Below are 15,334 nucleotides of genomic sequence, written 5' to 3'. Positions count from 1 at the left end.
CTGTGAACTGCTGTGAACTGCTGTGGCTCAGGGTGCCGTTCTCTTCCTTGGCAGGCACCCACTTCCTCCGTGTCATCCCTGACAGTGGCCCTGCAGCCCAGAACCCTGAGCAGGTGAAGCGGGTGCTGTTCTGCACTGGCAAGGTGTACTACGACCTGACCCGTGAACGCAAGGCCCGGCAGATGGAGGCCGATGTGGCCATCACCAGGGTGGAGCAGGTGAGCAGGGTCCTGCCACTGCCATGCCTGTGGGCTGGGGGTTCTGCAGCCCCTGAGACGCTGCCCTGTGTCCCCTGTGGTGCTGCCCCATATACCCTGTGACAGCACTCTGTGTCCCCCGCAGCTCTCCCCATTCCCCTTCGACCTCCTCCAGCGGGAAGCCCAGAAATACCCAGCTGCTGAGCTGGTGTGGTGCCAGGAGGAGCACAAGAACCAGGGCTACTATGACTATGTCAAACCCCGGCTCCGCACCACCATCAACCGTGCCAAGCCTGTCTGGTAAGGATGCAGGGGGTGGCTGTGAGGCTGGGAGGGAGTTTGTCGGTACAGACCCTTCTCACGGCCCACCTTCTCCCCGGCAGGTATGCAGGGCGGGAGCCAGCAGCTGCCCCTGCCACCGGCAATAAGAAAACTCACCTGACAGAGCTGCAGCGGCTCCTCGACATGGCCTTCAACCTCGATGCCTTCAAGGACCTGGCCTGAGCGCTGGCGCGGCGCAGCATGCTCCTCCGTCTGTCTGTCCGTCTCTGTCCTTCGCTCGCCTTCCCCCCTCAACTACAGACCTTGTCAACCCCACACTGGTGCCTGGAGTCCTTGTCTGCCTCGTATCAGGGCGGCGCTGGTGGGTCTGGGGCCTGCCTGCTGCCTTGGTGGGTGAGACCCATGGCTGCCCAGACTCCTGGATGGACTGGTCCCCAAGACTCTTCTATGGGGGTGTCCAGGGCAATGAGTCAGGTTCCTCCCAGCTCCTCCCAGTCTTGGACTTGCTCCTGCGCAGCCACTGCCTGCCTCTCTTGGAGGAGGGAGATAGGGCGTCTGCATGCCCTGAGGGCCCAGACAGGTGTGAGAGTGCTATGCCCGTCTCAGTTTTACCTGTCCTTGGGGAGCACCTTTTTCCCCTCTGAGTCTGCACTATCCCCCAGCTCTGAGCCCCCGCAGGGTCAGTGCTGGTGCTGGGTGGCATGTCCTCTCGTGGGAGACCCTGGGTGGGAGTCGGGGGAGGTGATCCCCCGGATGGGGCTCAATGTTGGCGTCTGCAGAGCCCACCGCGTCCTCCCGTGGGAGGTCCTTGGGGGGTGGGGGCGACGGGGGCAGCGCCAGCTGGGACTCGCTGTCGGTATCCCCAGAACCCACCACGGCCTTTCGGTGCGCCGCAGGTCCTTCAGCTGCAGGAGGAAGGTCGGGGGTACGGTACGCGTGCCCCAACCCCGCGCGTACCCGTGGCTGTGCTGTCACACACCGGCTCGCACATCGTGTCACCGCCCTCTCCGTGCGGCGCGCGTGGGTCCGCGTCCCTGCGCGCAACCCGTTCACACGCGCACACACGTGCACGGTGCCACGTGCCCGCGCGTCTCGCGGTCCCGCCGCCGCGATAGCAGCGCCCGTCGTGCTGCCCCACGCGTGTTGCCCCCGGCGCCCCGCACACGGGGGCCCGCACTCCTCTGCTGCCGCCACCCGCGCTCCCCGCCGCCGCCCAGACCCTTCTTCGGCGCTCGGCTACCCGCGCCTGGCGGGGCGGGGGCGGGGCCTGCATACTGATGAGCGCGCGGCCCCATTGTGCGCGGCGGCGGCCCGGCCTCGCCCCCGGCCCCGCCCCCCGCGGAGCTGCGGCCGCGCGCGGCTGAAGATCCCGCGCAGCCTCCGCGCAGCCGCGCGCGCCCCGCGCCGCCAGGGCCATCTTGGGCCGCCGCCGCGGTGAGAGCGGGAGCGCCGGGCGGGGGGACGGGGGGGAGGACGGGCGGGGCTGGCGGTGCCCCCGCGGGCCACCCCCCGCCGCGCCGGGGGCGGTGGGGGCGGTTGCTATGGCAATGGGGGGGGGGGGAGGCCCGGCCCCGGGGCCTGTCCCTGCGGTGCCGCCGGGGAAGGAGCGGAGGGGGCTGTCACCGCCGGCGAGGGGCGCCGGGGGCCGGTGGCTCCGTGGTGGCGGCTCCGGGGAGCCGGGAGCCGCGGGTGTTCCCCCCGCTCCGTGTCTTTCCTCGCGGCGACCCCGTCTCCGCCGCCCTCCCGCGACGCCGGGAGGAACCGAAAGCGCCGGTGACCCCGCGGGCCCCCGCTGCCGGGCCCGGCTGGAAATACCCCGGGCAGCGGGGTGCAATGCCGGGCGGGGGGCCGCGTCCTTTCCCCGGGAAGTCCCCGTGGTTGCTCCCGCCCGCAGGCGCGGGGGAAGCCCCCGGCGCCCGCCGCCCCGGGGGGGGGTCTGAGGCCGCGGTGGCCGGCGCGGGGGGGCGGCCCGGAGCGGGGGCGGCGCGTGCCGTCCGGCGCCCCGTGCCAGCCGCGGGCCCAACGCCAAGTCCCGGCCGCGGAGGCTGGGGGGGTCGCGAAGCCTACGGGCTGTCCCCCCCCCCCCCCCCCCCCCGCCCCGGCCTCTCCGGGGGCGGCCGCCCCTCACCGGCCGCTCCACTGCTTCCCGCAGCCCCAGTGACAGACGGTGCCGCCGTCCCGCAGTGCCCGCCGCGGCCTTGGAAGACCCAGCCCACACCCGCTGATGAGCTCCATGAACCCCATGAAACCCTCGCTGCCGCCTGCGCCCCACGGGTGGGCGCCGGGGCAGCGTCCCTCCATCCACCCATGCATCCATTGCCCCATCCATCCATCCGTCCATCCATCTGTCCATCCATCCCCGTCCATCCCTCCATCCCTTCCATTCTTCATCTCTCCATTTCCTCAATCCCTCCATCCCCCAGTCCCCTCTCTCTCTCCATCCCTCTGTCCTTCATCTTCATTAATTTGTTTTTCTTTCTAGTGATGGTTCATTTGCATACGAGGCTGTTCCTTGGCAACCAAGCACCAATCAGCCGCCGGGATCCCTCTCCGTGGTAACCACTGTCTGGGGTGTCAGCAACCCCTCCCAGAGCCAGGTACCAGCAGCACCCCCGCCCCAGGGACCCCCCGCACCTGGATGCCACTGCCCCTGCCTGACCCGCTGCCTCCCACTGCACCCCCCAGGTTTTTGGCAGCCCCATGGGCCCTGGGGGGAGCAGCTCCAGCACCCCACTGCTGCCTGGCATGGCAGGCACCAGCTCGGGCATGAGCTCACCACCATTCCTGCCACAGCAGCCTTTCGCCGAGGGGGCACCAGGGAAGGGGTATGTGCAGCCAAGTGTCTATGGCCGCAACGCCTACCCCACTGGGCCGGGCTTCGCTGCCAGGTAAGGCCAGCCCTGTCCCTCACGGCCTGGCATGTGCCCTGCTGCAGGGCCACTGCATGTCCCTTCCTGGTTCTCTGTTCTCCAGCTACAATGGTGGCCCAAGTGGCCCTGGAGGGATGGGGCTCCCCTCACACGCCAGCCGGGCCACTGCTGACTTCACCCAGGCAGCAGCTGCTGCTGCCGTGGCCGCGGCTGCTGCCACAGCCACGGCCACAGCCACGGCAACGGTGGCAGCACTGCAGGAGAAACAGAGCCAGGAGCTGAGCCAGTACAGCGCGGTAAGAACCTGGCTGTGGCAGAACTGGGGAGCTGACAGCTGCCCCCACCCTGCCGTGACTTCTCTCTCTTTGTTGCTGCAGATGGGCACAGGGCAGTCTTTCAGCAGCCAGTTCCTGCCCCATGCCGGGCCCCGTGGCCCCAACAGCATGAGCCCGGCTGGCATGGCAGGTGTTGTGGCCCCCTCTGGCGTCTCCCCCGTGAGCATGAGCCCAGTGCGGGCGCCCGGGACTGGCCCCCTCTATGGCGGGCAGCGAGTGCCTCAGCACTCCTACCCTGGCCCCCCCCCCCCCGAGCCAGCAGCTGCCCCGCCAGAGCCTCAAGCGGGCGTACTCCAATGAGGTGAGTGCTGTGTTGGTGAAGGCTATGATATATGGGGACCCCCTTTCCCACTGGTGCTGACTCCCTGGCCCCACAGGGGTACCCAGCACAGCAGTACCTCCAGGGCGGGCAGTACGCTGCAGCTGGTGCCCAGTATGCCCCCAGCGCCCCCCAGTCCTCCGGTCCGTCCCCCTCATACCCTGGCCACAGGCTGCAGCAGAGCATGGGCCAGTACCTCTCCGCTTCAGGCAGTGCTGGACCCTATTACAAGGTATCACAGGGGGAACGGTGGGCAAGGGGTGGAGGTCCGGGTGTCTGCCATCCCACGGTGCCAGCCCCTGGAGACCCTCCTCCTCCCATAGCCAGCTGACCAGTTCAACGGGCAGAGTGCCAGCTTCAGCACCTACAGCCAAGCAGCCATCAATGGGGTGAGTCTGGCAGCGGGTGGGGTGGGGGCTGTGCTGGCCTGGCCGGACGCTGAGGGTGCATGGTGCCTCTACAGCCAGGCCGGTCGCTGCCGGGGTACCCCAGCTCGCCGCTGGCCGGGAACCCCACACCACCCATGACGCCAGGCAGCGGCATCCCCGCCTATGCGTCCCCTGGTCAGGATGTCAAGTCACCCTTCCTGGCAGACATGAAGCCCAGCGTTGCCCCCCTGCACCCATCCCCTTCGGGTAGGTGTCCGTGGTGCGGGTGAGGGGGGCACTTCACAGAGATCACCCCCATGCCCCAGCAGCCTGGGGTGGGCCTCGCTTCTGGCAGGCCTGTGGCCTTTGCCCCTTTAAATGGAGGATGTTGGGGGGGGGGGGAGTGTGCTTCAGAGAAGAGGGCGTGGCCACTGCCAGGGTTTGGGGGCTGATTGAGGCAGGGGGTGGGGCTTCCTGTGAGGGGGGACAGAGTACTGGGAGGGGCTTGTTGAAAGGGTGTGGCCTCAGGGAGAGGGGCTTTATCAGGAGTGGTGGTTTTGGTGGGGGGCTTCTTCTTTTAGGGTGGGACCATCTGGATTGGGAGGGGCTAGGATAGGGTGTGGTTTCCTAGAGCGAGCGGGAGGAATCTTCGGTGGGATGGGCTTCCTCCATAGGGGTGGGAGGGGGCTGGCCCCCAGGGGTGGGGCCACTTTGGGCGGGAGGAGCTTCCTCCATGGGGCTGCGGTTTCCGGGGTGGGCAGGGCCGCTTAGTGGAGGTTGGGCTTCCTGCGAGGTGGATCCTTGTGCAGTGGGCGGGGCGCGGCTGGGGCATGGCGTGGGTGCGGCTGGGGCCCGGGGGGAGGGTGTCGGTTTCCCTTGATGGCGGCACCCCGCAGGGCCGGCCCCCGGCGAGGAGTTGCGACTGACCTTCCCGGTGCGGGACGGCGTGGTGTTGGAGCCCTTCCGCCTGCAGCACAACCTGGCTGTTAGCAACCACGTCTTCCAGCTCCGTGACTCTGTCTACAAGACCCTCATGATGAGGTGGGGGCTCTGGGGCACCTTGTGTAGTGTCACACAGTGCTGCTCGGGGGGTGCTGTACGGCACCATGTGGTGCGGTGGGGGGCTGTGCTGGGCAGCACAGCTGGGCACTGCATGGTGCTGTGTGCCACGGGGTTACGTGGCCTGGTATAGCTTGGCATGGTGCTGTCCTGCATCACGGTGCGAGCTGTGGCCTGGCACAGCTGTACTTGCCACGGTTCAGCGTGGTGTCATGGTGTTCGGCATGTTGTGGCGCAGCGTGGTGGTTTGGGGCATGGCTCGGCATGGCAGAGCATGGTGGGACGTTGTGTGGCCTGGCACAGGACTATGCAGTGGTACTTTTGGCGTTTGTCACAGTGCTGTATGACAGTGTAATATGGAGTGGTTTAGCGCTGCATGGTTCTGCATGGCTTGGAGCAGCATGGTGTGGTAACACGTGGTGCGGTGGCTCGAGTGCGGGCACACCCCCTGCCCACACCCTGCCTGCCCCCAGGCCTGACCTGGAGCTGCAGTTCAAGTGCTACCACCACGAGGACCGGCAGATGAACACCAACTGGCCGGCCTCCGTGCAGGTGAGCGTCAATGCCACGCCGCTCACCATTGAACGTGGTGACAACAAGACCTCCCACAAGCCGCTCTACTTGAAGCACGTCTGCCAGCCCGGCAGAAACACTATCCAGATCACTGTCACCGCCTGCTGCTGTGTGAGTCACCGGGGGAGTACCAGCAGAGGGAGGGTGGTGGCTGGGGCCACAGCTCAGCCCCCCCATCTCTCCGCAGTCCCACCTGTTCGTCCTGCAGCTGGTGCATCGGCCCTCGGTGCGCTCGGTGCTGCAGGGGCTCATCAAGAAGCGCCTGCTCCCCGCTGAGCACTGCATCACCAAAAGTGAGCACCTGGGTCCTGGGGGTCGGGAGGATGCACCATAGCAGGGGGGCCACAGCAGGATGGGGGTGATGGTGCACTGTTGCCCAGGTGCCACCACGGTGCCACTCCCATCCCAGTGTCCTGGCTCTGACCCTTGGTGCCTCTTGCCCCCACCTTTCCAGTCAAGCGCAACTTCAGCAGTGGGACCATCCCGGGGACACCAGGGCCCAATGGTGAGGACGGTGTGGAGCAGACGGCCATCAAGGTGTCCCTCAAGTGCCCTATCACCTTCCGGAGGATCCAGCTTCCAGCCAGGGGTCATGACTGCCGGCACATACAGGTAGGGATGGTGACGACAGGGTGCTGGGGGCATCCCCCACCCAATATCCTGCCCCCCTCCATCTCAGCTGCTGATCTCCCCCACAGTGCTTCGACCTGGAGTCATACCTGCAGCTCAACTGCGAGAGGGGGACATGGCGGTGTCCTGTCTGCAAGTGAGTGGGGGCCGCAATGGGGCCACGCCCTGGTGTCCCTGCCTGCAGGGCAGGGGTGTGTGTTTCACTGCCTGTGGGGGATATGTTTCCTGCCCTGAGAGAGAAGTAGTTCTCGCCTTGGGGGTAGGTTCCTGTCTGGTGGGGGTTCCTTTATCTCACCCTGCCCTCACCCTGCCTGCAGTAAGACGGCCCTGCTGGAGGGGCTGGAGGTGGACCAGTACATGCTGGGCATCCTGATCTACATCCAGAAGTAAGTGCCTTCACTTCAGCTGTCTGTCCATCCATGCTTGGTCCTGTGCCACCCCTGGGGAGCTGTGCAGCCAGTGCCCCCAATCTCACCTCCCCTGCCCTCCTGCTGCCCCCAGTTCGGAGCATGAGGAGATCACCATCGACCCGACCTGCAGCTGGAAACCTGTCCCAATCAAACCTGATGTCCACATCAAGGAGGAGCCGGAGGGGCCAGCGCTGAAGCGGTGCCGGACACTCAGTCCTGCACACATGGTGCTGCCCAACATCATGGAGATGATCGCGGCCCTGGGGCCTGGCTCTGTGCCCTTCCCGGCATTGTCACAACCTCCAGCAGGGGCTGCCACCGACTACAGCACCCCGGGTACGGGGGGACCCATGGGGGACAGGACCGAACCCCATTCCTCTGTGTGTGTCCCCCAATTGCCCCATTTCCTCTCACAGGTTCCAGCTTTCTGGGACCTGGGGGCTTCCCGGAGCCTTTCACTGCCCCTGGCGTCCCTGGCACCTCAACGCTGAGTGACTTCACACCAGGCCCCCCCTCCATCTCCTACCAGCCCAACATCCCAGGCGGCCTTCTGGCCCCTGAGAAGCCTCCTGTGCCCCCTCTGCCCACACAGGTCAGCTGGGCTATGGGTGGAGGGGCTTCCCCAAAGCCCCCATGTTTCACTGGGGGGTCCCAGGGGAGGGAGGGTCTCACAGCTCTTTCCCCCCACTCCCCAGCTTCCCCCGCCAGGACGAATGGAGCCGTCCCACCCCGCAGTGCAGACGGGGCTGCACACCACTCCCTCGGGCAGCCAGCCGGCCCCCACGCTGCACTCCCGGAGCGCAGTGGCACGGCAACCCCTGGGACCCCCGGCCCACACTGCTGACCTCGTCTTCCCCCCTGCACCCAGCATGGCCACGGCGGGTGATGGTTCGGAGCCTACCCTCGACGTGAGTACTCAGGGGGGTGGACAAGGGTCCTGCTGCTGGCTTGGGATGCCAGCTGCTGCTGGGGGGTGGGCAGAAGCTGCGGGGAGCCAATCATCACACACTGCTGCCCCCAGCTCCTGCCCGAGCTGACGAATCCTGACGAGCTGCTCTCCTACCTGGGGCCCCCCGACCTCCCCAGCAGCAGCAACGATGACCTCCTCTCCCTCTTCGAGAATAACTGAGCCATCCTTCCCCCCCCACCCCCACCCCGGGGGCTGGGGGGCAGCACTGTGTGCCCCTGCCCGCTGCAGAGCTGGGACCCCCCCACGGCGGGGGCTTTCTCAAAGGGCTGCGATGGGACAGAGGGGCTGAGCCCTCCCAGAAGCACAAGGCTGTACATAGTGTAGAAACACTACTGCTCCCCTGAGACTCCCCATATTTAAAGGCAAGTGCATCACTGCAGGGCTGCCCGTGCCCCCCATCAATGTGCAAATGCTGCTGCCCCTTGTACCGCACGGGTCTGGTGTGGGGTGCAGAGCTCAGCTCCCACTGCCCCCCCGCCGAGTTGCCCTGTATGTCCCCGATGGCTATTAAAGGATCCTTCTGCAGGGTCATGTGTGTCCCCCGATCTTTTGTCATCCCGCTGTGGGGCTGGCCCCGCGACCCCTCTCCGGGCAAGCAGGGGAGATCCTGGGTTGGCGGGGGGATCCAGCCCTCTCTCCGGGCAGAGGGGGGAGGGTGTGTCCCGAGTAGCGAGGAAATCCTGCCCCGTTCCCGAGCAGCGACGGCCCGGCCGGGCGGTGAACCGGGCCTGTGGCGTCAATCATTAACCGGGGCCGGCCGGGCGGTGCTGCAGTCCGACGGCGGAGGAGGGGAATCGGGTGTTTCCCCACGTCTGGCGGTAAGCTGCCAGAGCTGGGCCGGAGCTCCGGCAGTTCCAAGCCCCACAAGCCCTGGTGCCGCCGCATCCCCGCCGCCCCCCCCCTCCCCGGGAACCACCCCGCACGGCGGCCCGGCGCCGCACCCCCCTCCCCTCAGCTGCCGCTCCTGCGCCCGCCCCATCCTGCCGCTCCTCACTCTCCGCACAGCGCATGCGCGCCGCGCCCTGCCCAGCGCCGGACCGCGGCCCCCGCCCCGCCCGCGCTTTTTTCCCCCTTCCCCCTCTTTCAAACGCGGCGCCGTCGATTGGTTGGCTGCCCTGCCACTCCGCCACTTCGCCAGCGGCCGTTGGCCAGCGCTGCGGAGGAGGCGGGCCCTCCTCTACGCTATATAAGGGGCGGCGGAGCGCCGCGCTCCTTCTGCTGCGCCGCGCCCGCCGCACGGAGGAGCGTCTGCTGCCCTGCTCGTGTCTCGCTATGGCAAACCCCGTCGTCTTCTTCGACATCGCCGCCAATGGCGAGCCCCTGGGTCGCGTCACCTTCGAGGTGGGCGCGGGAGGCGACTGGGGAGGGGTGGGGGGCGCCGTTGCCATTTCCTTGCCGGGCGCGCGGGGCCGGTGGGGGGCCAGCAGGCGCCGCGCGTGCGCGGCGGGGGCGCGTCGGTGTGGCTGCGGGGCTGCGGCGCCCCTGGCCCGGCGGGGCGAACAAAGGGCCCCACCGGCCCCTCAGCGTCGCGCTCGGGGAGCTCGAGGAGCGGCGGCGGCGCGATGCTGGCCCGGGGCGCGCCATCGCCCACGGGAGTCAGTCCACACCTGGTACCGCTGGTGCCCCGTTAGCGCTGGCCTCCGCTGGCCTCGCCGCCACGGTGTTCCCGCCGCGCCTCCGCTCCGCTCCGCCCCGGGGCCGGTGGGGGCGCGGCAGTTCGCCCCACTGCGGGTCGCGGCCGTGGCTGCCTCGCCGCCATTTTATCGCAGGGCCCCCGGAGCATCGGGATGAGCCGTGTCGAACTCCCGGGCCATGCTGCCCGCATCTGGGGATGCCGGCGGAGAGTGCCGGCAACCCGATCGCCACGGGATTGTCGCTGGAGGGCAAAGCATTTGTCACCCCGCCCGGGGCGCGGGGCATCCCTGGCACGGCTGGGCCGGCTCCGGGCGCCGCGGCTGCTGCAGATTCGGGGCCGCGCTCCCGCTCGGGTGGCGCATCCAGCCCAAAATCCTCCTGAAGCGTTGGGAGGCGGCGCGCGCGCCCCGCCCAAGAAGGCTTCAGGCATATTAATGTTTAATTTAATCTAGGCCAGCGGAACGAACGCTTCTTTGCCCCGCTGGTGAGCCGCAGCTGTTAGTTCGGAGCTTCCAAATAGCGGTGTAAGGCAGGGAGGCGTCTAGAGCTGCTGGCACGGCCGAGAAGCTGCCACCTGGAGGGGGGTCCTTGGGCTCCGAGCAGCGCCTGGGGGGATTCCCGCAGTCTGGAGGCGGCCTCGCGGAGTGGGGGGCAGTGGCCAGTCACCAGCCCGGACTGACAAATGTCTTTCCTGTCTTCACAGCTGTTTGCAGACAAGGTCCCGAAGACAGCAGGTTGGTAAAGCAACTTTGGCTCCACTGCAGCTGCACCAAGCCCTAGTACTGTCCTGAATGCTCGACAAATAAAAGCTTTTAATGGTGTGGTTTTATTTCCTTTGCAGAAAACTTCCGTGCTCTGAGCACTGGTGAGAAGGGATTTGGCTACAAGGGGTCCTGCTTTCACAGAATCATTCCTGGGTTCATGTGCCAGGTGTGTGGTGCTCCTGCTGCAGTGGGTAGGTGGGTGGGTGAGGCGATCTGGCACTCATGTGGGTTTTGGAATTGAATGCTGGCAGATTAAGGGTGGGAGGTTGGTTCTGCCTCTTGCCTGCATCCAGTTCCAGAGCGTTTTCTTGCACCTATGACCTGAAATGCTTCCTTTTCACAGGGTGGTGACTTCACGCGTCACAATGGCACTGGAGGCAAATCCATCTATGGGGAGAAGTTCCCTGATGAGAACTTCATCCTGAAGCACACGGGCCCTGGTATCCTGTCGATGGCCAATGCTGGCCCCAACACGAACGGCTCCCAGTTCTTCATCTGCACTGCTAAGACCGAGTGGTGAGTCATGGGCTATGGGAGGAGAACCTTGGGGATCTCCAGCTGGGAGATGTCCTCTGTTGGGGGACACTGGGGACCAGCTGTGACTGGTGCTTCTCCGGCAGGTTGGATGGCAAGCATGTCGTCTTCGGCCGCGTCAAGGAGGGGATGAATGTGGTGGAGGCCATGGAGCGCTGTGGCTCCAAAGATGGCAAAACGAGCAAGAAGATCACCATCACTGACTGCGGGCAGCTCTCGTAAACCCTTCTCTCACCACTGACCATTCCTTGGGCAGCCTGGGCACCACACCCCGCTGCAGCTCACCCGCTCCCACCCCACTCCTGATGTACTGCTGCGTTTCTACTGGGTCACGGTCCCACTGGGCCGCAGTTACCTTCGAGTCTAAATAAAACGAGTTAAACTACATACACCATAGCAGTTCCCTTCTGTCCCTCAGCTGGGGAGGGCAGGGTCTGGGGCTGGTGGGGGAGGAAAAAGGAGGTGTTGAGGGGGCAGGAGGGATCCCTGCCAGTGGGGTGGTTACACTGGGTCCCCAGTAGGACCCAGAGTGCACAAATTCAGCTGGTCTTGGCACTGAGCATGGGGGTCCTCAGTGCTTCAGCTGGGGAAGGGTTCTGTTCCTCTACCTGCTGCCCTGCACTTGTGGGACTGCAGCAAGTATGGGAGGCGCAGTGACACCCACCTTGGGGTGCCTTGGTGGGTGTGTTTCAACAGGTGCCATTTGGCAGAGCTGGTTGTGGGCTGTCCTGTGAAGATGAGGATCCCAGTTGTGTTGCAGTAAGGGAGAGTTCCAGTCTGTGACCTTCCTGTTAAGGCAACCCAGTTTGGAGGTGGTTCTCTGTGGTGGGGATCCCAGTGGTCCCTGTTGGGGGGTGGTGGTCCTGACTTGGGGGTGCCCAGCTCTGCTCAAATTCCAGGTTTGCCACAGTTCCAGTTGTCAATGGGGTGATTGGTGTGCCCAGTTCAAGGCTGGGTGCCCATCTCCAGGGTGATTCCAGTGCTTCCAGTTTGAGGGTGCCTGGGTGGGAGTAAACTTCAGGACCCTGTGGATCCAGCAAGGCAAGGTCTGACCCCCTGCCCCCTTTTGCGGTGCACCCGCAGTACCTGGAGGGCTCTGAACTCCCATCTGCTGCACCTGGAGCTGCACCACCGCAGCCCAGCCGTGGGCTCTGCCTTGGCCGAGCCCCTGGTGTCAGTGAGGTGACCCCAGTGCTGGCGGTGTGTCACGCAGGGTCTGAGGGGAAGATGAAGCCGGCAGCAGCTTCTGCCCCATCCCCCGCTGTCTGGGAGCCACCAGGGCCGGGTGGCAGCGGAGGGGCATCCTGGCCCCGGACTGCAGAGTAGAGGAGGTGCAAGGCGGGGGGGCCTTTCGGTGACGCAGCAAGACAAGGTGGTGGAAATTTTTCTTCGAGGCACCGAGGCAGCACGGGGGAAGCTTTTCTGTGATGCACCGGGCAAACCTGCCCTGCTCCCCGTGGGGTCTGGGGGGCCATCCCTCCACGGCCCCGTGCCCAGTGCCCCTCCCAGCTCATGCCTCAGCCTCGCGGTGCTCTGGGCCCTTGGCCACCCTCGGGGCCTGGGCACCCCTTGAGAACTTTCCACCCAGGCTGGCCTGGAGCGCAGGGAAAGCTCCCCACAGCTCCTGCTCCCCACTGGCATCTCCCTCACACTGGCAGCCCCCACAGGGGAGGACACCCACCTGTTGAGCCACTACACTTCACCACACCTGGCACAGACCTCTGGCGCAGTCATGCCAGTGCTCCCTGGGAAGGGGCATATGAATGTCATGGAGCTTTGCCTCCCCAGCAGCAAGACTCTTGGACCTCTGGCCCATAGCAGCAAGTCATGGCCATTGGATCCACATCCAGGCCCAGTTCTTCTACTCTTGCATTTTCTTCATGAGAGGAACAGCTCTCCTTTGAATGGAGACTGTAGCTGCAGCTCTGAAGGGAAAGAATATTGAGCAGCAGCATTAAATACACGAAAACCTGAGACTGGGACAAAGTGATGCAAAACATGCCCAGAAACTGAAGTTGTTTGGCCAAGGTCATAGTATGGGCTTCAGTTTAAGCAGAGGTAAATACAGAGCACTGCCTCCTCCTCAGGCTTGGGACCCTCCTCAGCCTGCCTGGCCCCCAGTCTCATCCTCATATCATCCTCATCCAGGAACAGTATTTCATGCCCACACACACTGCTACCATCACTCGCAGTATATGCATCCCCCACCTCACTCAAGAACTGGTGAGTTCCTGGGTTTGCTGCCATTACAACCCTGACGACTGTGCTCCTGCCCTGTGTTTATCATTCTGCCTTTATTCTGAAACCACTAATTTCTCCCTGAAGCTGTCCAGGAGTGGGTTCTGTTCCTCTGGGGGCTGAAGGGCTCTGGGCTGGTCCTGTGGTGCACATCTGGTTGCGCTGGGCAGCCGTGGGGATCAGGTGGAGGCAGATGTGTTAGGCGCCTAACGAGGCTGGGAGGGGCCAGTTCCCTGGTACTCTGTGGGATGGACTGGCTTTCCAGGCCCAGGTAATGACGTGGTCCAGCTCTTAGAGGTGCTGGGACAAGCAGCCCAGCTGTTCAGGTGCAAGTGATGGCTGCTGGTGTCAGAACGGTACCCCATGGTTTGCACCTTCTCCATCCCCCCTTGAGGAAGAAAGGATGCCTGTTGATAGCTGAGAGCCTGCTCCATATGGGTGGGGGCAGGACATTCCTCTGGAAGGATGGGATGCTGAATTGCTGGAACTCCCAGGACAGTTTCTCCACAGCCAGTACAAGGGAGGAAGACAGATTGTCTTTGTACTCCTGGAACAGGTGAGCCACTTCATCCACCATCAATGCCCCTCTGTCTCTCCAGACCATCGCTGCCACTGAACTGGGAAAGATAACCGATTGCTCTGTGTTGGGGTTTTAGTTTAGTCTTAGGTTTTCCTGTTAAAGGAATTTTCTCCCATATGCATGTTGCTAGGGGACAAATAGCTGTACTTAAGAAAGACAAAAAGGGGGGTGGGGCGGGCCCGGCTACTCCTTTGTCTACACCTGGGTGTGGGGGCAGTTCGCTCTGAGCGTCCGGAGAGAGAAGCTGCAGAGAAAGGAGCTGCTGCTTCTTTCTTTTTGGCCGTTCTTTCTTCCTGCTGGAAACAACGCCGGGACCCCAAAAGCCGTTTTCCCCTGCCCTGCTGGAGACCGAGCTGTGGCTGCCCTGCTCCGCTGCTGCTTCGAGCTTTCGCTACGCTGTAGCCCTGCTCGCCCTGCCTGCCTGGGCCTCCGTGGGTTTTTCCCATCTGGATACATCTCGTCTGCCACCCGGGATTTGCGTTCGTCCCTGCCGCTCCAGCCTGCCGTTCTAGCCTGCCGCTCTAGCCTGCCGTTCCAGCCTGCTGTTCCTGAGAGCCCGGGATCGGCTGCCCAGGGGTTTGTGAAGCCTTTGTTCCATCCCTTCCCGGGATCCCAGGCCGCCAGTGCCGCGTGCTTCCCGAGCTCGCTCCGGAGCGCCCCCTGCAGCCGCGGGGGAACCATCGCACCTGCCCTGCTCACCGGGAGCCGCCAGCGCCCCTGCCGGCTGCGACCGGAACTGCACCCGAGGGGAAAGGGCCTGACAGCCGAGAAGGCTGGGACTGGGTTTGTGATTGTTTGCTGTTACTGCCATAGTTGTTGTTGTTTTGTTTGACTGGTTATATACATATATATATATAGTAAAGAACTGTTATTCCTATTTCCCACATCTTTGCCTAAAGGCCCTTGATTTCAAAATTATAATAACTTGGAGGGAAAAGGGGTTATATCTGCCACTTCAAGGGGGGCCTCTGCCTTCCTTAGCAGACACCTGTCTTTCAAAACCGAGACACTCTGTATAAAGTTCCTCCACGTGGGTCATGTGCATTGAGCTTTGTCTGGACCTGTGGGGTAACTGTGCATCATGAGGCCGCCCCCTCGACACGTGTCTGGCGTCTTTGTTCAGCCTGATGAGAATTTACAACGAGCATTGCACCCCTGACCGGTGGGTTGTGCCACCGGCCTTCCCCACTTCCCCCACCCTGGAACTCCTCAATATCCCCCAGGGACTCCCAAAGTCCCCCGGGACTCCACAGATTTTCTAAGTGCCTCCCCAAATCCATTCTGGGAACCCTCCCAAACAGCCCCTGGGACCCTTCCAAATCCACCCCAGGACTCCCAATGTTTCCCAGGATGCCCTTGAATCTCCCCAGTCCCCCAGCAACACCTTGCTACCCTCCAACGGCCCCTCAGGAGCCCCTCAAATCCATCTCAGGACCCCCAACATCCATCAGGACCCCCCTCCAACCCCTGTCACCCTCCCAGGTCCCCCAAATCTACCCAGGGTCCCCCCAAATCAATCCTGGGAACCCAAAATCCCCCTCATCCCCTAACATCCCCAGGACACTGCACC

General features: G+C 64.4%; 3 protein-coding genes across 6 annotated transcripts in view; all 3 read left to right on the top strand.

Moving 5' to 3' along the window:
• The window catches only part of LOC116435727 (2-oxoglutarate dehydrogenase, mitochondrial), a 30,961-nt gene extending 30,167 nt beyond the window's left edge, over window positions 1–794 (top strand). For all 4 annotated transcript variants that reach the window (XM_032092281.1, XM_032092279.1, XM_032092282.1 and 1 more), the window contains 3 exons: window positions 55–218; window positions 343–497; window positions 581–794. In XM_032092281.1, the coding sequence (XP_031948172.1) occupies window positions 55–218; window positions 343–497; window positions 581–701 (440 nt within the window). In that variant the 3' untranslated portion in view covers window positions 702–794. The remainder of the gene's footprint in view (window positions 1–54; window positions 219–342; window positions 498–580) is intronic.
• Window positions 795–1,852: 1,058 nt separating this feature from the next.
• On the top strand, window positions 1,853–8,544 carry ZMIZ2 (zinc finger MIZ-type containing 2). Its single transcript, XM_032092283.1, is given in 20 exon segments — window positions 1,853–1,913; window positions 2,632–2,753; window positions 2,962–3,076; window positions 3,165–3,367; window positions 3,453–3,645; window positions 3,727–3,945; window positions 3,947–3,985; window positions 4,062–4,235; window positions 4,327–4,392; window positions 4,467–4,638; window positions 5,268–5,412; window positions 5,904–6,114; window positions 6,191–6,296; window positions 6,458–6,615; window positions 6,702–6,769; window positions 6,951–7,019; window positions 7,135–7,379; window positions 7,460–7,635; window positions 7,739–7,951; window positions 8,065–8,544. Coding segments are annotated over 19 exon segments (2,730 nt in total). The 5' UTR covers window positions 1,853–1,913; window positions 2,632–2,703; the 3' UTR covers window positions 8,173–8,544.
• Window positions 8,545–9,197: 653 nt separating this feature from the next.
• PPIA (peptidylprolyl isomerase A) lies at window positions 9,198–11,333 on the top strand. Its single transcript, XM_032092284.1, has 5 exons — window positions 9,198–9,354; window positions 10,352–10,382; window positions 10,490–10,578; window positions 10,756–10,928; window positions 11,033–11,333. Exons 1-5 carry the CDS (start codon window positions 9,286–9,288, stop codon window positions 11,166–11,168), a joined length of 498 nt encoding a protein of 165 aa, XP_031948175.1. The 5' UTR covers window positions 9,198–9,285; the 3' UTR covers window positions 11,169–11,333.
• The last annotated feature ends 4,001 nt before the right edge of the window (window positions 11,334–15,334 follow it).

The sequence above is a fragment of the Corvus moneduloides genome, chromosome 27 (assembly GCF_009650955.1).
Source record: "Corvus moneduloides isolate bCorMon1 chromosome 27, bCorMon1.pri, whole genome shotgun sequence".
In the NCBI taxonomy this organism is placed as follows: Eukaryota; Metazoa; Chordata; class Aves; order Passeriformes; family Corvidae; genus Corvus; species Corvus moneduloides.
The sequence above is the reverse complement of the archived record's forward strand: the minus strand, read 5'-3'. Positions and strand labels throughout refer to the sequence as shown.

Bases quoted from the DNA above. Each gene is read 5' to 3' on its own strand.
- PPIA (XM_032092284.1), top strand. From the start codon at position 9,286: ATGGCAAACCCCGTCGTCTTCTTCGACATCGCCGCCAATGGCGAGCCC. The intron at 9,355-10,351 runs GTGGGCGCGGGA...CTGTCTTCACAG, and splicing joins TGGGTCGCGTCACCTTCGAG to CTGTTTGCAGACAAGGTCCC. The intron at 10,383-10,489 runs GTTGGTAAAGCA...TTTCCTTTGCAG, and splicing joins CAAGGTCCCGAAGACAGCAG to AAAACTTCCGTGCTCTGAGC.